The sequence below is a fragment of the Uranotaenia lowii genome, chromosome 3, assembly GCF_029784155.1.
Source record: "Uranotaenia lowii strain MFRU-FL chromosome 3, ASM2978415v1, whole genome shotgun sequence".
Taxonomy (NCBI): domain Eukaryota; kingdom Metazoa; phylum Arthropoda; class Insecta; order Diptera; family Culicidae; genus Uranotaenia; species Uranotaenia lowii.
The window spans coordinates 29,895,498-29,918,849 of NC_073693.1; the positions used below are offsets into that span (position 1 = coordinate 29,895,498).

Genomic DNA, 23,352 nt, shown 5'->3' on the forward strand with positions numbered 1-23,352 from the left:
GCATCGTTGAAAAAAGTCGCGAGTGACTTTTTTACTAACTTACATAAAGTAGCTTCTTCTTTTGAACCACAAGCATAACCATTTTAAGCATGGGGGAAAATGTATCAAATATTCAGCAATAAAAGTAAAAACAAAGGTTTACTGTTCAAATAAACTTTATTTTCTACTCTTGAAAACTCGATTAAGTTAAATTTAAAGATTTGAATTAGAACCTTTGATTTAGAAGAATCTGCAATATATGTAATAACGTTAATACAATTTCCAGGAGGATAAAAAAGAAGTTAAAAAATTATCATTTATTATTTTATATTTCATAATTTTAATCCTGAGATTAAAGTTTTCAAAATTTAAATCTAGATTTTTCAAAAAACAAATTCTTTGAAATGAATCCAGATCTTATTTTCACCAGGTTTGTGTTTCTAAACTGACTTTAATTGAATTTATAATTTTTATTCTGAGTCAAGAATCAGTTATGAACCTGTCATCTCCTTCAATTTGAATCCTTAATAAATCTGAATACAAACTTAGAATTTTAGTTCCAAGTCTAAATGTTGCAATTGAAACCCAAAATCAAAACCTTAATCTAAATTCCAGATAAGAAGTCTTATGAACTTGAAACCCAAAAACGAAATTTGTATTGAAACTTTGACCCAGAAATTATTTGTTTGATTCTGAATTTATTGGTTTTCAATATGAATTTGGTTTCAATTATTTATTCGTAATTGAACTTGTACATTTCAATAAAACTGTGAAGGATGAAATTGTTTCACATTTTTCAATGCTGGACTTCTCATGTTTCAACTTTGTAGGATTCTATACCTAAGACGATCCAACCTGAAAATCTAGAACAATACTTATGGATACTTACTGGGCAAATCCAGGCAATTTTATTCTTAAACCTTGCGAAATGAGGGCATATTGTTTCATAATTTTCCCGAAAATACGCCAATATGCAGGCAAATTTCAGAATTATTTCATTGAATTAAAAAAAAAAACACATGGAAAACTGCTTTTATTCAATCGAAACACATCAGCCGATTTAGAATCATGTTTCAAGTTTCCAACAAATCTTTTATGTTTATGTTGACGAAATTTGTTTAAAATAAATTATTTTGACGCGAGATACATAATTCTAATGACTCATTTGAAATTTTCGTTTGATCTGACCAAAATCCGAAAAATCTGGTAAGCTTAGTCTAATTTTAATGGGATTACTATCAAAAAGTGAGATTTTTTTTAAAACTGCTGTAGAATTGTTGTTCTGGAATGAGATTTCGAGGTTTTGGAGTCAAGATTGTTGCTCATGAATCATTTAAATTTTTCATCAAAATTTTATGAGTAATTTCAAATTTTATGTTTAGCAAAAAAAAATTCACTTGGCATTTTTGGACCTTCATGGGGGGGGTTTAACCCCCAAAACCCCCCCCGTTCCTACGGCCATGATATTGTGTCAAATCATCCAATGCATTTCGAATCTAATGATCGCTGGCGTGGCTAAGTAGAACGAGTTCCACATCGCCATGGCTGCTACTCCGTGATTGATAGAGGCCATAAATTTTGTACAAGGGCCAAAAGAATCAGCTTGGGATTAGCATCTCATCCTCAATGCACAAAACTCATGCTCTCCCTTTAAAAAAAATGATCAATAATAGCGCCGGCCACGTCCTAGTAGTCAAAGAGGGATGAAGGAAGGATTGTTAGTAAGATACTTTCAGGGTGGCCACTCAAAATCAATGTTTGATTTCCCGCCTTTTTTCCGTTTTTTTCCCGCATGGTCTTACGAAATTCCCGGTTTTATACAACAGAAAACCAAACAAAATTCCGAATATTCATTTTTGAAACCATATAAACGAAAATCGATTAAGCTTTCTTTTAGTGGTAAATGATCTTTAAATGGTTTTTGTTTCAGTTAGGTTTACCAATTAACCTACAAATCATTAAATTGATAAGCAGGGGTTTTTTTTTATTTTTAAAACTATGTCACTCGATTCGAAAATGTTGAACAAAAGAAAAAGGGTTTATTAATTGGAATATGTTTGATTATCATTTTTTAATTTTATTTGTATCTCATATATTTTTAAGTATTTTACTTTTTTCTCTCCTCGGTTTGGTTTTCAACTAGGCATTTCGCGTTAACGGAAAAGCCTCTATCCATCGTCGCGTTACCATGAGACAAAATTAGAATTTTTTTCAATCAGGTCGTCAAATTGAAGAACTCCTTTTTCGATTCGCCAATATGTTCCATCTAAAAAATGTCCAATCGTTGTGTTTTTCTTCGATATCCCGAAATGATATTTTTATTGAAGGGACATAATTGTCCGAATTCGTCCTTAATTTTATCGGCACAAGCTCTACTTAAGTGTTGCTTGTCAACAAATACCTCTAGACACAGATCTAAACGTTTTTTGGCAATATTTGGATAGATCACATCGGGATTAACGCACGACTAATACCTGTAGTGACTTTGTCATTTTTCTTCGAGTAGACGCTCGATTGTTTTTTTTTCCGCAAGACGCTCGACTGTTGTTCCCAAAATTCGTTAACTGAATGAGGCTATGAAATGTTTCCGTCGAGCTCATCAATTCCAACAACATGCTTTTCATTTAAGCGGGCCACAGACTACACAACATTTGTACAAATGCGATGAAATTCGATGAAATTTTGTCGCTGTGAGCACGATTTGCATAGTGTATGGCACTGCTTGAATGAGCGCCCAAACGGTTGGAGTAAAATCGGTCGGGATCGAAATATTTTGTACAAAACATTCTCCCAGCCGGGGTGGAGATGGTTTTTTTTGTTGCTGTTGCTGTTTTCGCCAGCAATCATTTGTGTTCGCGTGAAATATGTTTGTATAGTGTGTGGGCGAGCATAGATCAAACAATCGACGCGGAATCATCGAATTTGTACAGGCCAATTTGTGTAGTCTATGGCCCGCTTTACACCTTCGCATCGTTGATCTGAAGTCATCCATATTCGTCCTGCTCACACATTATGAATCCCATTCAAGATGAATTCATGCTCAGTTTGGCTTTCGAACACTTGAGTGCGATTGAGATGCCGATAACATCGAACGTTGTCTCTATGTGTGAATGAATCATCGGTTACTCCGATTTCGATTTATTTCTTTTTTTTTCCTTTTATACGCTTACCTATAGATACCTAAATTTTCGTTTATTAATACGCACAGAAGTATATTTTAAAGATTCATCCAGCTCTCGTACACTACAATACCGAGTGATGGGATAAGACAAGGGAGATCGTATAGCCATTTTATTCAAAAATCTACAGTAAAACGAACGACAGATATTTCTGAATACAAGGATATCCTTGTCGGAAACATGACCAGACTCTTTTGCTTTCTTAATTGCCGATTTAGTTGAGAATCCAATTCTACGCTTCCAGGAGGTAGAAGATTTATTTCTGAGAGTTCAATTCCAATAATTGTTTTTGATTTTACATTTAGACGTCAACTTACTCCATCAATGCTCTTACAAGCCCGGTTAAATCATCTAAGAGAAACGGAACCATCGGTGCTTCTGTCTGATACTCGCGTAAAAAGGACTCAACAGTCGAAGCGGCTTTGACAAAAAAAAAAACCCAATTTTGGTCCCAGCAAGTTATCATCTACAGCTCTAGCAACAATGTCGAATACCTTCGACCGGGAAATCGATAGAAAACTCCGCTTAATGGATGGTTCTCCTTAATCTTTTTCTGCTCTTGTTTTTTTTAGCTCGACGACAAACCGTTTGAGGTACGGTAGCATTCTGGCAGCACGTTCTGCAACGCGTTCATTTTCCACCCAACGGACGTCACAAAATTTTAACGGAAATATAGTTGAACCCGTTACTGCAGTATAATCTGCCCTTTTAAGTGGAATGTTTTTGAACGGGCTATACAACGCCCTCAAAAATTCATCCAAATTCCATTCACTTTTCCTTAGTCCCTCCTTGAACGAGTTATGTACAGTGTGAAGTCCACAGCTCCCAATGCACAGTGGTCCAAAAGGGCTTAAAGTGGAACTTTTTTCGTAGCGCCTCTGTCTTTCATCTTATCTCTTAAGTGTACAAGTGTACAAAAATTATTTTCAACTGCCTTCTGCCTTCGTTTTGCGTAGTATCTGCGTAGCCTGGAAATCTATTTTTCCATTTTTTGTATGGAAACACGTAAAACACATCAAATATATGCTTGTTGTGTTGAAATATAAGCGCGTGGAGACAAATGACAACAAGACCAATTTGTTGTACTTAGTTCATGCTTCAATGTGGTTTATTAGTTTTAAAAATCCACTTGAACGTTTTTGCAATAAACGCTCGTGAAGTTGAGTAAAAATAAAACTTAAAGTTGCAATAAGTTGGCTAGGAAACGTCGTAGAATGTTGAAATCTTATACAAAACGTGTGATTTGAATGTTTCAACAAATGTTAAGAACATCTTATTCATGTAAATCCTCATCTAACTATAGTTAAGTTTAAAAAACTAACTTTTAAATAACTTTCAAAATAAAACTTTTAAAACTCTGCTCTGAAAAGAGATAGAGTTTAAAAGTATTCAACATAGTTTCATATTTTCACGTTTTCTACAACTTTGTAGTATAAAGTAAAGCTCTAACTATTGAAATAAAAAAGTTAGAGTTTTAAATTTTTTTATAGTGGACTTTGACTAACTTTTGATACTTTCAAGTTATGAAGCATGTTTGAAGAAGCAAATGTTCTGAAGACACTTAAGAGATAAGATGAAAGACAGAGGCGCTAGTTCCACTTTTAGCCCTTTTGGACCACAGTGCAATGGTGAGGATCTCGTACGCTGGATTCGAAACAAGTTCTTGAACCTCGCTAGTTAGTTCTTTCAGCATTTTCCAATCTACAGCTGGACCATCCATGGAACACTGGATCACTCTTTTCAGTAGATCAGGATTTTTCGAAAAACATATTTTCACGCCATTCAGAAGGTTATTCGAGTGGGTCGACGATAAGAATGTAGAACCAATATACCTTGCTTCACCTAGGTTTGTGATTTGATTCCAGAAGCTCAATTGCTTCTACACAATCTTATTTAACGTTTCGTCAAATCCTAATACGAATTCGCTGCAATTCTGTAGTAAATTGAAAACTTCATTTAAAAAATAGGGACCAATACCGTGTGAAATCAAATAGCTTATTTTTGTTCTTCCCATTTCTCAGCAATCTGGCTGACCGGGAACATCCTTTTGTTGTTCAATGAAGCAAGTTCAAACTAATCGAAACCGATCCAGCTCGCAAGAGGATTCATTTCGAGCTGGTAGAAATCGGTTGAAGTCAATTGGAAAAAGACTGGTGATCATCTGTCAATCCATATCCTCTTGTTTCGACCTATTTCGACTAAACTCCATTGGACAGACTTTCAATGAGCCAAAAATTCCCGACTTTTCGAAAAAAGTCCCGGCTTTTTCCCGCTTTTTTCCCGTTGGATTTCAATTCCCGTCTTTTTCCTGCTTTTCCCGCTTTTCCCGAATGGGTGGCCACCCTGTACTTTTGAGGATCAACTATAAATGTTTTATTCCAGTTTTCTTCAAAGGTTGTTTTGAAAAATTCTGAAACAATGATGAGTCAGTATCACCAGCTATAGAAACCGTCTATACTCAGGAAGGGTTGTGTTAGTAAGGGAGAGGTTTGGATCAGGAGCCATTTTTGGAAAATAATACCCCACTCTCCCTTATATTTTGAAAAATAATTTTCCAACACAATTTTTTTTAATAGAGAACGTAATTTTCCAATTTGCTATATTAAATTATTATAATTTTTTCAACCGACTAGAAGATCATCAAAAACATCCTATAAACTTTTGATCTCCCATGGATGATTTAATCAAATAAAAATGTCACTTACCCTCTGCACAAAGCACAGCGCGACTAGTTCGGTGGTAGAGATGCAGTTCTCCAAATCCTTCAGAAAGGTATCGTTGTGGAAGGTGTACAGCTCGTGCAGGTTGCCAAACAGGATGTCCGCCTTGCCCTGAAGCCCCGGTGGCACCAGAGAACTCATCTCCTCCGACAGCATTTCGTCCCGGTAACCCTGCGGAGGAAGAGAAAAGGGAGAAATTCGTTACTCATATGTATTTACATATGAAGATACTGCTAGGAATTTGGTAACTGACGTTCCATAAAAGCTTTGATTGGTTTTGAAATGGGCAGCGCAGCACAATACCACTGTTTTGGGAACAAAAAACGAGAAGGTAGCTGAAAGAAATTTAAACTGGAAAAAAATCGATGAACTGACGACGTCCAGCTGATAGTTGAGGAAGAGTGAACCACAACAAAAAAAAATAATACGTGGAAGATAATAAGGGAGAAATTTCATTTCCATGTGCGTGCATGTGATCGACGTTGGAAAAAGTTATTGATGATAGGCTGCACCGCTACAACAAATAAGTTCGGTTGGTTTCTATTTTGTTTCTTGTTGCAAAAGAGTATTTTGCCTATCATAGTTTTACACTGAAGAAGACATTAAAAGGAAGTTGCGTATGAAGGGTAAAATTTTTATAGAAATGGTTCAATAGTGTAGGTACGATGACCTTTGTAATGGAAATCATATGTTTACTTAGAGTTAGTTGCCCTTCTTTGGACTCTTTAAGCGGTGGTTTGCATAAATCTATGTTTTCTCACAAATGGATGGGAATTTTGTGGTTTTCAGAAAATCTATCTAAAGTTCCGGTGCACATTAGACTGCCCCAAATTTGTATTGAAAATTTAAAACCTGTGAAATGTTATGCGCTGCAGACTGAAATTGATCCTAGGCCTAGTACAAGATCTCATGCCAAATTTGGGCCAGATCCGATTACGGGAAGGGGTCACTCAACGAGCCAGAAGTTTGTATGGGATTTTGAGACATTCATCACTGTTAATGATTCGAGGCGTTGGAACATATTGACGCCTCATTAACTGTGATGAATACCACCCTTAAAACAGTTAGCCCATTTTTGAAGCCTAATAACTTTTTTATCTTAACTTTAATCGAAATGCAGCCTTGAAATGAAATAATTGTCATAATTTGGGCTTTAAGAAAACCCGTATTCAAAAGAAATCGGCCGAAGGGACAAAGCTATTGATGATAAACGGTTTTTTCATGTTTCTCCCGAACAAAATATCTCAAAATCTCATACAAACTTCAGGCTCGTTGAGCGACCCCTTCCCGTGATCCGATCCAGCCCAAATTTTGCGTGAAATCTTGTACTAGATCTATGATTTATTTTAGCCTGTAGCGCATAACTTTTTCAAAAGCCGGGTCACACACACTTTGGGGCACTCTAGTGCACATCTTATATTCATCACTTTCAACCAATGGTCAGAAAATCAATCAAAATAAACACTCAGGATACGTTTCTTATTTGAAACATTCTGATTGTATAATAGGAAAGCGCCTCTCGCAACTGCTCCGCCCGACTGGTATGCAATCTCGATCAGCGCTCCAGTCAGCTATGCAAACCGAGTCGCATCATTCAGAATCATCGATTTTGCAAACATTGCATATCAGAGATGAGCGAGATACAAACTGATCCATTCTGAATGTCATTCACTCAGTATCCGCCAGGTTTATTTGAAATCGAAAACACGGCGAAAGTGAACATCTTTCCCTCACAAAGACAACTACAATTTGATTTTATTCTTACTGGTGTAAAATAACGCTGAAAATTCAAATAATTTTATTAATTGGCTATGTTTAAAAACAAACAACATTTGCTAATGATCGGTTGAATGTATCACTCACTCACTGCCTGAACCATTCACTCCTGATCCTAGACGAACATGATTCGCCATATGCATCGCTCTTTGGTGAGATTCCAATTGGATGATAGTGCTGCACTGTTTTGACAGCAAGCATCGTGCGAGGTGATCTATATATTAGCGATGAATAGAACGAACGATGATCGGATAGGTCCAGTAGCAATCAATAACAAAACCCGATCGCTATTCGTTCAGTTGCGAAGTGCAATCAGGAACATTCATTGAAAATGAGTGAAATTCGGACCACTGCTTTCAACCTACTGTTCTTGATTTGGAACTGGACTGGTACCCTTTAATGAACCTAATGTTAAATTTCAGAAAAAAGTTCGGTGTTTAAAAAAAAACGATTAAATTATTCAATTTTCAATAAAATATGATAATCAAAAATTTTAACAGCGTGGTAGCTTGAATCGTTACGAAACACTACAATATCCGTTAAGAATATCTTAAACATGTTCATCCCCAAGTCACTACTGTTAGCAACACAATGCTTAGAACTTTTTTGAATTATGCCCTTATGTTAATTCACTCCGTGAACGTGATTCTTATCCCTTCTTATTTCTCAAAATGCCTCTGCGCTGTCTGTTTTAACACAAAAATAGTAGTATGCTGTAGTGAAATAAATTATTTCCAGTTTTCGGTATTTTAGTACTAAAGTAGGGTCACAAAAATGTTCAATAATACTTTAAAATTTGGGTCGGAACTTCTTGATTGAGCTTATTTTTTTAAATTTCCACAGGTTGATAGATAAAAAAAATCAACATTAACACTCTCAGACAACATTCCCACACTTGGAAGGTTCGCAAAAACACTGCCTGCCAAAACCTCATTAGCTCATTGATGTAGTTAATAGCCTTCATGCGTATCAAAGCGACGATGACGGCGACGAGTTAATTAATCGATTCACCATAAAAACCTGACCGTCAAACGGCTCAATCGATCGACCGACTTTGACCGCCTGTGGTTGTTTGTGGGTACCTTTTTTGAACCTACAACCTACCAACAATCGTTTGATTTTTATTGTCATGATTGCTTTATCGCTCGTATGCGATCATGATGGCGGATGGATTACTTTTCGAGAAAATGTGGGAACTAAACTTGGTCAATGATTTGCATACTAGCTAGAGTTCAAGTGCGAAGATTATTTGATTCGCTTCATTTTTTGCAGTCAGTTTCAGTCTTGGTCAGTGGGGCCAAAAACAGTTGATTGTTGTATACCTCTATTTCAAAATATTTAAACTTATGACCAACCTGCTAAATAAGCAGAACCCAAGCTGGTCAAAGGTCAGAACAAGTGTCTTCGGCAATCTGCTTTGCGGTATGAATCACAATAGCACAGGGCGGGTCTATGAATCCATACCTCATAAGTAACTATGTCCTTGCATCGATGAGATGGAATTGTTCAAGAATAATTATCGCAGAATCAATCGATGGATTCAGTGAACGACGCTCAACGTAAACCAATGTCATCAAAGTGAAGTACGGTGTAACTATCACGAGCATCATCGAGCTCCAAAATAAACTGCATCGATACCAAGCTGCTATGTTTTGAAAACTTCAGAAAGCGAAATTTGTACTTTTAACATTAGGGGTGTTCAAAAAAAGAGATATGTTACGGAATCAAAACCTTGAAGGCTTAAACGTTCCAGAGCGGGCCAAAAGTCCCCATGGTTATCTCTAAGGCGTCGTTCAACGATTCTCAAGTGTGTATGGATATTTGACACCATTTGTTCTATTTAGTACAGCTGTAAAATCTTCTTCTATGGCTCTAACTTCTATGCATATGAACCGATTACACTAAAAATTTGGTTTATCGAATCTAGTCGTTATTTCACACATTTCTTTGAAGATCTTCAAATGGCAAGAGTTGCAACATAAAGTTATTAAAGGTAGATCGTAAATATACCAGTATATGCACTGAACCCAAAATCACACTTAGAATGCACTTGAAGTTGCACTTGAAAGTAGAAGTTCAGTAAAATTTTTCATTTGTTATTTCACCTAAAATAACATGTTTTATTTTAGGAATTTTCAAGTACAGCGGAAATAAAAGTAAATATATATCATGAAAAATAATAAACCTCGAAACATAATTAATATATGTTTTATTATTTTCCGAAAACATCAACCAAAATTTTGAGAAAAAACCGAAAAAGCGGATGATTTTTTCAAATCAGATCTTTGTTTTGAACTCATCAATACATTACTAAAAAACTATGTTTTTTTCTCGAATCCGTAAATAAATAATCGTTTTGAGACGTTTTGATTAAACAAAGTTGATTGATCATTGATATTATGAAATTTCATCTTAAAATCATTATTACTGAATGATTTAAACGACCTGAGCATACATTTCACATTCACTTCAGGCTCATTTGGAATTCATTTCGTCACTGATTGAAATTCACTTGAACAGTCACTTAAGTGAATTCCACTTGACGGCCACTTTAAGTTTATTTTTTATTTTTGAATTCAAAAATGACCAAAATTCACTCCAGAGGTCACTTACATGTAAGTGAAAAATATTTTCAGTGTGTGTATATGTATGTACATTGTGGGGGCAATAAATGTATAGAAAAAATTTCATGGTCGAATTTTAACAATGGACCATACACATTCTGTAGTTTGCCCAAACAACTGACCTGTGCGAAATTTCAGCTCAATCGGAGTTTATTTAGAAGTCTTCCAAAGGACTTAAAGTTTTGGTTTTATTGTCCCTCAAAAGGGGAGGACAAAAAAATCGAAAAAATCGAAATTTAATTGAAAAATGTATGAAATGTCAAAATCTTGTGTTATCTCGAAACAAATTTTTGGCAAAAAATCGACTTTTTGGAAAAATCCCAGAAAGTCAATTTTTGACAAAAAAAATTTTTTTTTGAAAAAAAACACCAGATTTCGGTATTTTATGCATTTTAGGTCATTTGGCATCAACATAAAATTTCGATTTTCCCGATTTCCTTTGGGTCCCCCTTTGGTGATTTTTGGAGGGTCAAAAAACCAAAACTTTGAGCGCTTTGGGGGATCCCTAAACCGATTGAGCTCAAATTTTGTACATGTCGGTTTTTTGGGTTTCACAAAATTCACTTTTTGCAACTTAAAGAATAAATAACTATATTTATCTCACTGCTGGGTGATTTATTGAATTTTCAAAAATGCTCATTTTGTAATGTTGTTCATTTACCTTACCCCCCCACCCACTATGGGTCTAGAGCTCAGTTTTGATCACCATTTTGTAAGCTTACCCCTATGTGCGACCAGAGATCTCTAAGAATCAAGATAATCGGGCTGTTTTTTTGAAGACGCTAACACAATTTTTATGGTGCTGCCACTTTGCGAGATGGGATCTAAGCTGTGCAGTTTTCTTCTCAAACATTGTAGCTTTGCATTTGAGCTTTGAGTAAAAGAACATAATCGCATAACATAACCAGGGTTGTGAAACTGTTTTTCGAAAAAGTTTGGAAGATTTAAAAAAATGTCTGGACTTTAAAAAAAAATGTTTGGAGAGCTTACTTTCAAAGTGGTGACCTCTTTGGTCGCCAGATCTCAATGTTGCAGATAGCCACGAATCGTTTGTTCCTGTCACTATCAGTTACGTGTTCTGTCTGACTCACAATTTAACATACCGTAAACTGGGGGAACTTTGATCACTTTTTTAATGCATTTTAGAATAATTGGAAGGGGATGGTTTTTTTGTAACACTAAATAAATTTAAAATACTTACTGAGGTAAGGAGTATAAAGAATGATCATCGATGGCAGTATATTCAAACGATATTAGTGGCTATAACTATAAATGTTTGTTACAAAACAAGATCTCATGTTTCGGGGTAACATTTGATCATTAAGGTTTTTACGGATCTCAACATCTTCAAAAGTTATTGTTTTGATGCCAATTATCACAGATGGCTTAAACTTTTTGTTTAAACTCAATTGAATTTTTAAATGTTTTCTTTAAAAACACAAATATAGGGGAGAGTGGGATAATGTGGGCTATGGGGAAACGTGGGCCACTTAAAATATCTCAGCTGTGTGTTGAGATAAAAACCTCAATCCTAATGTCAGCGTCTTTGCTTTGCGTAAGCATGTTTTTCTATATGTTGTTGACTTATGTACGCATCATATGCTTCTTTTATTTAACTCGCCTAGAACATAATAAACAAGCACCCGCAAATTGCATCCGTGAAAGTCCTAAAGTACATATGAAAAATATGCTCATACGCTTATGATCGTAGTTTTGTCATGTTCTTTCACGCGAAAAAGGATTTTTTGATAATACATAAATAAGTCACACAAAAGCAACCAATTTGCAAATCATTTTTTTTTTAAACAGAACTTGGGAAATTAATGTATTAAAAAAAAGCCTAAGGGGCCGTTCAGATACCACCCCCCTCTCCCTCCGTGGACAAGCGTGGACATTTGGTAAACCCCTACCCCCCTCCCCAGGTGTCCACGTGGACAGTTTCGAAATTGTTTTTTTTTTTCAAAAACTCATTTGACAGTTAGAAAACGCTACTTTTTGCGTATTTGTTATTGGATTGGCTGATAAAACAAAATGAATTAGCAGTACCTGATATAAAATAATTTAAATTTTTTTTTAAATTTCTTAATTATCATATTTATTACTTGCTTTGAAGTGGTTTTTAATTGATTAAACGTAAATTGGAAAGCTTTGTAATTTTAAGATTCAAACAGTAAGTATGTACACGTGGACATGACCCAAACCCCTACCCCCCTCTCCGTGGACAAGCGTGGACATTTCCATACACCCCCCCTCCCCCTAAGTTGTCCACGTGGTATGTGAACGGCCCCTAATGATACCTTAAAAATGTAGAAAACCTTTTCATTTATTTTTTTTCTTTTTATTCTTATATATAAAAATGGAGGCGTTTTCTTTGTAACAACATCACGTATGAATGGTCGGTCGGAATGAAGTGAAATTTGGTATCCGAAGGTTTTTTGGGTCAGAGATGGTTTGTATAATAGTTTCAAGAATCTCACTTTTTATGGAAGGTGGTCCCAATACAAATTCAACTTTATTTGTTACGATTTCCATAAGAATCGATTCGCGAGCACAATGAAGTTAAGGACGTGTAGATGAAATCGAACATTTATTACGATTACATAAGAAGGTAAAATGAAGTTTACCGGGTCAGCTAGTCTTTTATAATAATGAAGTTATGAAGCAAAGAAAACCAGCAGATCGTGGCCTAGAGGATAGCATACTTGTCTTCTAAGCCAACGTTCATGAGATCGAATCCCGGTCGTGACATAACCTGGCACACATAGTATGATGAAGGTTGGCGGTTTTAGCATTAGTGAAATGCTAGCCGGGTATACCTTGGAATTATACGCCTCAATGATGCAGCACATGCATGTGGATGGATCTTTTCAAGGGAACTTAGATTGCACTTGGGGATCCTACCTAGTTATGTGTGTGCTCGTAGTGCTACCGGTAAACAACTGCAACTTCAACCAATAGTGCAGGGGTGTCAAGTAGCATAGCAAAGTAAAAATAATAACGCGGGGTAATACCACAATAGATCAACTTAATGGTCGCAGTGGACTCTCTCCCCAACAGGAAAAAAAAGCAAAGAAAAAAGTGACCCATGATACCCCACTCTCCCCTGCTCAAAAGATGGACAACGTTCCTGCATACAATTAGGGGCAGACATTAAAAACATTTCCCAATATTTTTTGGCCTCTAAATCAAATGAAACTCTACCATCATGCAATTCCCTAGATCTTCCGACTCTTCCTATTTTTTTTTTTTTTCATTGAAACTTAACCATTTGATAGGGTTTTTAGCCATTTGTTCTATACAGGCTTTCTCATAGAAAATGTCCTTTTTTTAATATCCAAAAATTATCATATAATGACCATAAAAATAAATTTAAAACTATACCTTTGCATAGGAAAAAAGTTAAACTGTCATATAAACAACCCATTTGCTTCTAAATGCTATCATTTTATTAGGAGAAGTGTTTGATTGTGAGTCTTCGAAAAAAAAAAAAGATATTTTATAACTTCAAAACTACATTTTAAGTAATATAAAAAATCTCCAACTACAAACCAACTTTAGCCTATTTGTAACGCAATTTATAGGATTTCGAACTTAGAAAACAGTTTTAAGATATTTTAACTTCAGATTTTTTTTGTATTCTTAGAAAAATTTATGTCCTGATCTAAAAGTCTGGAATTGTCTGGAAGATATGTCAAAAATCTGGAAGTCTGGAAACCTGAAAAAATGTCTGGCAGAAGTTCATGTGGCAGGTTTATGTGGTTTCTGACACTTGTGTGTTAATCTGGCACTTACGGACAAGGTTGCTGAAATCACAGAAAAATCTGTAATTTCACAGAATTTTGAGCAAAATTTCATCACAGAATCTGTGTCACAGAACACAGAATTTTGGAAAATTCACAGATTTCACAGAATTTTTCAATTTTGAATGGATTTCCAAAATTATAATTTTTTTGGCCAATATGAGATTTAGATTTTTACTTAGTAATTCAGTAAAGTTTGATAGGATTGGCAATTTTGAATGATTTTACTCAACTTAAATGTAAAAAAGTCCAAATTTATAATGAATTTTCAATGAAATTAATGGAAATAGCATTACAGAAAACCATCACAGAATTTTTGGGTAAAATCACAGAAAGTCAGAATTTTTTTTTCTCAAAAACACAGAATTTTTTTCGGCAACCTTGCTTACGGATCATATCCGATACATGAATATTCATTTCATCACTCAATTTTGAAAGTCTGTAAAATCTGGGCACTCTGAGCAAAAATCTGGGCAAAATCTGTGTCGGACCAATATCTGGACGAAGGGTCAAAAGTCTGTGGTTTACAGACAAATTTGGGCACCTGGCAACCCAGGTCTTGGACAACTTTTTTTTGGAGATTTGCGACGAACAAACACAGAGAAATTTTAAAAAAATTGCTCGTGTATTATATTGCAAATCTTCTAGACCCCCCGATCGGTTTTTTTTTCGTAAATAGTGTGTTAGATAAAGGAGAGTATTTTTTATTCTCTTTGTATCCTAAATGGACCCACCGTTCTAGGCGACTCATGACCTGGAGTATTCAAAAACACGTGCCTGGGAGGCGTTGTCCGTAAGATCCGGGCGAGAATATGAGCGAGTATCCATTGAGTGCAAGATGGTGCTGCACTAGAAAAATAGGCTATGAAAGCCAACCCCAAGAATCGGTCTAACCGAGTGAAGAATAAAAAGAAGACGATCGTGATCAAAGCATCGGATGGGACGTACGTCGACATCGTTCGACAGATACGACCGGAAGAGAAACTTACTGGCATGACATGAGCGAACAGGTGTTATATACTTCGGAACATAACGAATTCTACATGGCCATAGAAGCAGAAGTCCTTAGCCCTTCTAGACGAGGCCTATCTATCAGATAGTCATCGCCTATATCAACCCTGCATTGAGGTACTTACAGGATACAGGGAACAATCCTTTGGTCATCGCAGGGGACTTTAACGCGTGAATCGTAGAATGGAGTAGTCAGCTTACAAATCTTAGATGGAAAAGTCTACTAGACCCTCTGGTTAGGCTGAACTTATATCTGCCGATTGCAGGCACTACCAGAACAATTCGAGAAGAAGGACGAGTAACTATCATATCGGTCAGTCAGATTTGGTACTCAGGATTAGACGACCGATTGGAGAGTGAGTGACTTTATCAGTAAATAGACGGGGGACGAAGACGTCTGAACGACTCTGGCAGAAAACGCAGTTAGACTAGAACTCCTTTATCCTTTAGTGAGGCTTTGGTTTTATTATTTATGAGTTCATATGAGATTCGCCGTTTCGTAACTGGACACTGAAAGTTGATTTGTAACTTTTGAACGGCATTTCAAGACGCAACACCTTAAATAGATTGTTAACATATTTTTCTGATGACAGCAAATGAAATTTTACACACTTTTTTTTTGGAGATTTTTTGCTCGAGGTTGTAAGTCTGTTCTCTAGAAGCGAATTCCATCAACTTATAATATTGGAGGTACGCAAAAAATCATACCTTGACGCCGCAAATTACGCCATCCAATAAATCAATAATACGCCTCCCGTGCAGACTCTTAATTATAAAAGTCACATCAAAAAGGTCAACCCCGAACGGCTGCAAGAATGCATGCATAAATGCGTAATCATCCGCGGCTAGTGACTTAAATGCCGCCTGAAAGGAAACCCTCGAGCAGTGCTTGCTTTTTTGGCTATGGGGTGTTTTGTTCCAGCAGCAAGTAGCAGCCCCAAAACAACTATACCTATGCTAAACATAAACCACTATGGAAGCAGTCTGTCCCCAGGCGTGATCGAGCAAAGTAAAAAAACAAAACTTCGCCACTGACCGATTTCATATGAATACGGATAGGTAGTTTTTTCCTCGAACCCAGCAGTCGTCCGACGACTGTCATGAGATTCGATCTTGAATCCCTGCGGTGTTACGTCACCGGGGGCCAGGGGACAACATACCTTCGAGATATCCCACCTAAGGTATGTGGTCTTGAAAAGTTAGAAGCAATCCAAAAAAAAAAAAATGATGAAATGGTCGTAAATTATATCCACCGGTTCGGTTGTGACTTGATCGCCAGTAAAAGGTAGGCTTTTGGATGCAGACCCCCAATGATTATTACGTTATGTTTTCGATTTCCTGTTTGATTGGTTGCAACTTTTTTGGACATGATATATCCGACACCGTCTGAGAGATGAGGTGACAGATGGGAATTTGGGCGGAATGAAATTATATTTTCGCACGAATGATGTTGACTCTGCGCTTAACAATCAATTTTATGACGTAATTTTAATGCATGTATCAACCATTCTTCTGATTATTTGAAAACTTTAAAATTCAGACAAAATTATCTTACTTGAAAAAATTTTCGAAAAAATAGGCAAAATTGTCAAAATTGTCAAAATTGTCAAAATTGTCAAAATTGTCAAAATTGTCAAAATTGTCAAAATTGTCAAAATTGTCAAAATTGTCAAAATTGTCAAAATTGTCAAAATTGTCAAAATTGTCAAAATTGTCAAAATTGTCAAAATTGTCAAAATTGTCAAAATTGTCAAAATTGTCAAAATTGTCAAAATTGTCAAAATTGTCAAAATTGTCAAAATTGTCAAAATTGTCAAAATTGTCAAAATTGTCAAAATTGTCAAAATTGTCAAAATTGTCAAAATTGTCAAAATTGTCAAAATTGTCAAAATTGTCAAAATTGTCAAAATTGTCAAAATTGTCAAAATTGTCAAAATTGTCAAAATTGTCAAAATTGTCAAAATTGTCAAAATTGTCAAAATTGTCGAAATTGTCGAAATTGTCAAAATAGTCAAAATTCTAATTGTCAAAATTGTCAAAATTGTCAAAATTGTCAAAATTGTCAAAATTGACAAAATTGACAAAATTGTCAAAATTGTCAAAATTGTTAAAATTGTCAAAATTGTCAAAATTGTCAAAATTGTCAAAATTGTCAAAATTGTCAAAATTGTCAAAATTGTCAAAATTGTCAAAATTGTCAAAATTGTCAAAATTGTCAAAATTGTCAAAATTGTCAAAATTGTCAAAATTGTCAAAATTGTCAAAATTGTCAAAATTGTCAAAATTGTCAAAATTGTCAAAATTGTCAAAATTGTCAAAATTGTCAAAATTGTCAAAATTTACAAAATTGAAAAAAAATTGACAAAATTGACAAAATTGTCAAAATTGTCAAAATTGTCAAAATTTTCAAAATTTTAAAATTGACAAAATTTACAAAATTGAAAAAAAATTGAAAAAATCGACAAAATTGACAAAATTGACAAAATTGACAAAATTGACAAAATTGACAAAATTGACAAAATTGACAAAATTGACAAAATTGTCAAAATTGACAAAATTGACAAAATTGACAAAAATTGACAAAATCGACAAAATTGACAAAATTGACTAAATTGACAAAATTGACAAAATTGACAAAATTGATAAAATTGACAAAATTGACAAAATTGACAAAATTGACAAAATTGACAAAATTGACAAAATTGACAAAATTGACAAAATTGACAAAATTGACAAAATTGACAAAATTGACAAAATTGACAAAATTGACAAAATTGACAAAATTGACAAAATTGACAAAATTGACAAAATTGACAAAATTGACAAAATTGACAAAATTGACAAAATTGACAAAATTGACAAAATTGATAAAATTGACCAAATTGACAAAATTGACAAAATTGACAAAATTGACAAAATTGACAAAATTGACAAAATTGACAAAATTGAAAAAATTGACAAAATTGACAAAATTGACATAATTGACATAATTGACAAAATTGACAAAATTGACAAAATTGACAAAATTGACAAAATTGACAAAATTGACAAAATTGACAAAATTGACAAAATTGACAAAATTGACAAAATTGACAAAATTGACAAAATTGACAAAATTGACAAAATTGACAAAATTGACAAAATTGACAAAATTGACAAAATTGACAAAATTGACAAAATTGACAAAATTGACAAAATTGACAAAATTGACAAAATTGACAAAATTGACAAAATTGACAAAATTGACAAAATTGACAAAATTGACAAAATTGACAAAATTGACAAAATTGACAAAATTGACAAAATTGACAAAATTGACAAAATTGACAAAATTGACAAAATTGAAAAAAAATTACAAAATTGAAAAAAAATTGACAAAATTGACAAAATTTACAAAGTTGACAAAATTGAAAAAATCGACAAAATTGACAAAATTGACAAAATTGACAAAATTGACAAAATTGACAAAATTGACAAAATTGACAAAATTGACAAAGTTGACAAATTTGACCAAATTGACAAAATTGACAAAGTTGACAAAATTGAAAAAATTGATAAAATTGACCAAATTGACCTAATTGACCTAATTGACAAAATTGACAAAATTGACAAAATTGACAAAATTGACAAAATTGACAAAATTGACAAAATTGACAAAATTGACAAAATTGACAAAATTGACAAAATTGACAAAATTGACAAAATTGACAAAATTGACAAAATTGACAAAATTGACAAAATTGACAAAATTGACAAAATTGACAAAATTGACAAAATTGACAAAATTGACAAAATTGACAAAATTGACAAAATTGACAAAAATGACAAAATTGACAAAATTGACAAAATTGACAAAATTGACAAAATTGACAAAATTGACAAAATTGACAAAATTGACAAAATTGACAAAATTGACAAAATTGACAAAATTGACAAAATTGACAAAATTGACAAAATTGACAAAATTGACAAAATTGACAAAATTGACAAAATTGACAAAATTGACAAAATTGACAAAATTGACAAAATTGACAAAATTGACAAAATTGACAAAATTGACAAAATTGACAAAATTGACAAAATTGACAAAATTGACAAAATTGACAAAATTGACAAAATTGACAAAATTGACAAAATTGAAAAAAAATTACAAAATTGAAAAAAAATTGACAAAATTGACAAAATTTACAAAGTTAACAAAATTGAAAAAATCGACAAAATTGACAAAATTGACAAAATTGACAAAGTTGACAAAGTTGACAAATTTGACAAAATTGACAAAATTGACAAAGTTGACAAAATTGATAAAATTGACCAAATTGACCTAATTGACCTAATTGACAAAATTGACAAAATTGACAAAATTGACAAAATTGACAAAATTGACAAAATTGACAAAATTGACAAAATTGACAAAATTGACAAAATTGACAAAATTGACAAAATTGACAAAATTGACAAAATTGACAAAATTGACAAAATTGACAAAATTGACAAAATTGACAAAATTGACAAAATTGACAAAATTGACAAAATTGACAAAATTGACAAAATTGACAAAATTGACAAAATTGACAAAATTTACAAAATTGACAAAATTGACAAAATTGACAAAATTGACAAAATTGACAAAATTGACAAAATTGACAAAATTGACAAAATTGACAAAATTGACAAAATTGACAAAATTGACAAAATTGACAAAATTGACAAAATTGACAAAATTGTTAAAATTGACAAAATTGACAAAATTGTCAAAATTGCGAAAATTGACAAAATTGAATTTTTTTTACAAAATTGAAAAAAAATTGACAAAATTGACCAAATTGACAAAATTTACAAATCTGACAAAATTGACAAAATTGACAAAATTGACCAAATCGACGGAATTCACAAAATTGTTAATATTAATAAACCCTTAAGATTCGTTCGAAATAATATCCAAAATAAGATTGAGTTCTAGAGCTCTCAATTTAAATTTAAACAAAATATCAATCCATATGCTTATTAATATACTCAACGTAAATACTCTAAGAGGGCTCACTTTCAATATCATCGTTCAACTGAGAGGCGAAGCACTCGACAATTAAAAGCATAGAACTAGTAAAAGTGACCAAACAGGTTGCCGTTCTTGACCTACACTTTCTGAACCGAGAAGAGGAATGCTGCATGCAGATGAATGGCGCTAAGTCATTCAGCCTAAGAATACGACAAGCATTCTTCTAGTTGGGTCTTTAATCTCATCTTAGCCTTAGCTAGACGTCTTCAAGTCAGTAAGTAGCAAGTCAGAGCAAGTCACTGCCAGTGCACTGGACCGTCGCTAAAGCTTTCTGAAGCCATTAAACACGGCTCGGTAATAACCGTAAATTTAAAAGGGAAAACTTGACCATCGCTAGATCGGAGAATCGGAAGAAGCGGGACGAGACGTTCGTTGAGATACCAGTCGAGTCTTACAATACCGGTGCTTGAACTGGATAGAGGTAATCGTTAATGTTGATCGTGGATGGAGTCAATGGCTAACAAGTTTAGGTACCGAGGCATATCTACTGCATAGATACAGGGAGTCGTTCAGTGGAACATCTCTCTTGCTATCTGTTTATAACGGCTCATGATGGTTGTTGGCTAAAATGTTCGGAATGTTTTTATTTCAGTTTCTTTTATCCAGGGGGAAGTGGAGAGAGATTGAAAGTAGCTACATTTTGCCACGCGCTTTGGATAAGTGTGACTAGCATGTGTTAAGTGTGCGTAAGTGTGGCGTTAGTTTGTTGATCTTTTTAAAACCATGCGTGTCACAGGAAATAAACATCGAATTATGCTTGAATTGAAAATTATAACTTCAAAGCTATCATAAAGTTTTAGAATTCAGGTTAAGTTTCAGAATCCATAATTAACCCGGTGAGGAATAAATACAAGATATTTCGCATTCCGCTTTCCGCTTGATTATGACGCTTAATTAGACAAACAATTCCAAAATCAAAAATTTAGAAACGAAATAATATAAAATTTGTAAAATTCATTCAGAATTTTCCACGATCCATAATTTGTACAAAAGAAAAAAAAAACGAAACGATTTGAAATAGGAAATATAAAAACAAATGAAATTTTGAAGAAATATTAACACAAAAGAAATCTGGAAGAAAACGTGTATATTTACTAATGATAAAGTTCTCTTGTAGAAAATAACGATATTGTCTACAAGGAAGTTTTCAATTGTATACACAAATTGCTAAGTTTTTGTGTGAAATTGATCAAATGATCAGATTTCTTGAGAAGCAGAAAACAACTTTGTCATAAAATCAAGCAGCCAAATTGAAGATTGTTTTTTTATGGCGATCGTCGAAAATGTGTTTCAAATTTTCCACATACTATGCATGGGCAAGCCCTAGATACAGATACAGATGTGTTTTATGGTCACACAGGGCTAGATTGACTTTTTTTCGATACTGTTTTGCAGTCCACGGTCCACGATTAGATTTTCCATGACATTGGCAGCGTCGTTCACTTGCTGCTATTTATTAAAATGCGCTTCTTGTAAGTGGATTAATGGATTTTCAAGGAGATTTTTGGAATTTGCATGAAATTGTTTATGCAACTCGATCTGAAAAAAAATCCTTTCTTTTCATCTTTTTGCATAAATAACTATTCCAGTACCGGAATGTTCACTGTTCAGCATTGAATTGCATTTTTTCTGTTTTCCAAACTAGATTGAAATATGTATGAAAATGGGGTTTTTTTTCTTACATTTCATCAAAGGGGCCTCACAAAATCAACTTAAAATGGGGCACCGGACGAACCATTTAAATACAATTTTCATAAAAATTGATTCACGAGCACGAAGAAGTTAAGATTATAGATTTCCAGATTTATTTCAGCATGTATCCGAGCCGGCAATCGGCGAAATTGTCGACGAAAAATCCGGACAATATCAGGAAAAATTTGATTAAAACCCAAGAATTATTCAAAAAAAATCAAGAAAAAAACCTGAAAAATATTTTTTTTCTAAACTCCAGCAGATTTAAAATCGAAATTTAGGCTTCCAAAAAACCCTTTATGATTATTTTGATGAAACTCCATCAAAAAATTTTGTTTTTGGATGCATAAATAAAAAAAAACTACAACATAGTTCGAAATTGGCATTAGTTTAGCTGACAGCAACAAAAAAATTTCACCTGCCAAAATTTGTGAAATTAATTTGATCTTATGAAATAAAATATGAAAAATACAATGATCCTGTTAAGTTCAATGCACATTAGGAGTAGCCTGCCATCCATCAGTTTTGAAAACGATCCGGATATGTTAGAATCTTGAGAGGAAGCTTAAGAGAATGCTATCGCATTTCCGATGGATACCGCCAGAGTTTCCGACATTTAGAAGATGCACAAAAATTTGCGGAAAATCTATTTTATCATGAGATAAGTATCTTTATGTCTTTTTAAGCTTTGATATTTATCGGTTGGTGGGACAGTCCATTTGTTTCCGCTTTACGTTTCGGGCAGTATTCTTTTACATATTTGAAACGATTTGAACCGTTTTTTTCTAAGGATCAAAATAGTTCAACAGAAGTACCGATTTTCTGGAAAATATTTAACATTAAGTAAAATTTAACATTAGGATAAAGCAAAGATACCCTATTATTTTGAGAATGAAACAGTTACGTTTCATTTTATCAAATTTTAAATTTCAGCACTGGAAAAATTTTCCAACAATTTCCTATAGTATCAGTTTTAAAACTAATCCTTTGTCTATATTTGAATTCAGGTAGGAAAATGGCCATTGAAAAGAGGAATCAACTTTCCGATTAATTAATTTGTGATATACTGAAAAGCCAGAAAGTCTTTAATCAGTTTAGAATGACAGCGAATTTCCAAGCTTTTTAAAAATTTGTTTTAAAAATGTTTCTTATTCATCTTAATTTTTATTTTTGAAATTGTAGCTTACAGTTGGAAAAGACAATATGAACCAAAATAGCCAAATACACCTTTGCAACACAGATTGTTCATATTGCTGGAATTTAACAAGATATTTTTTATAAGCATCAACAAAGTTTGAAACTTGAGAATAGAAAATTGTTTTAAAATTTTAGTTTCCACTAACTTATTCCGTTGATCATGTTCGCGTAATAACCATCAGAATTAAAATTTTATTAAATGTTGGAAAGAACTTTTTGTTTTGATCAAAATTTAAAAATACCAAAAAACTTTCATGCATAATCATAACCACTTACAGTTTGATGATTGAAAATTAATTCTGAATGAGGACTTGA

At 33.6% G+C, this 23,352-nt stretch overlaps 1 protein-coding gene across 7 annotated transcripts in view; it reads right to left on the minus strand.

The window, feature by feature from the left end:
- The window catches only part of LOC129751686 (guanine nucleotide exchange factor DBS), a 361,927-nt gene that overhangs the window by 18,574 nt on the left and 320,001 nt on the right, over positions 1–23,352 (minus strand). For all 7 annotated transcript variants that reach the window (XM_055747343.1, XM_055747344.1, XM_055747345.1 and 4 more), the window contains one exon: positions 5,864–6,049. In XM_055747343.1, coding sequence (XP_055603318.1) covers positions 5,864–6,049 — 186 coding nt within the window. The remainder of the gene's footprint in view (positions 1–5,863; positions 6,050–23,352) is intronic.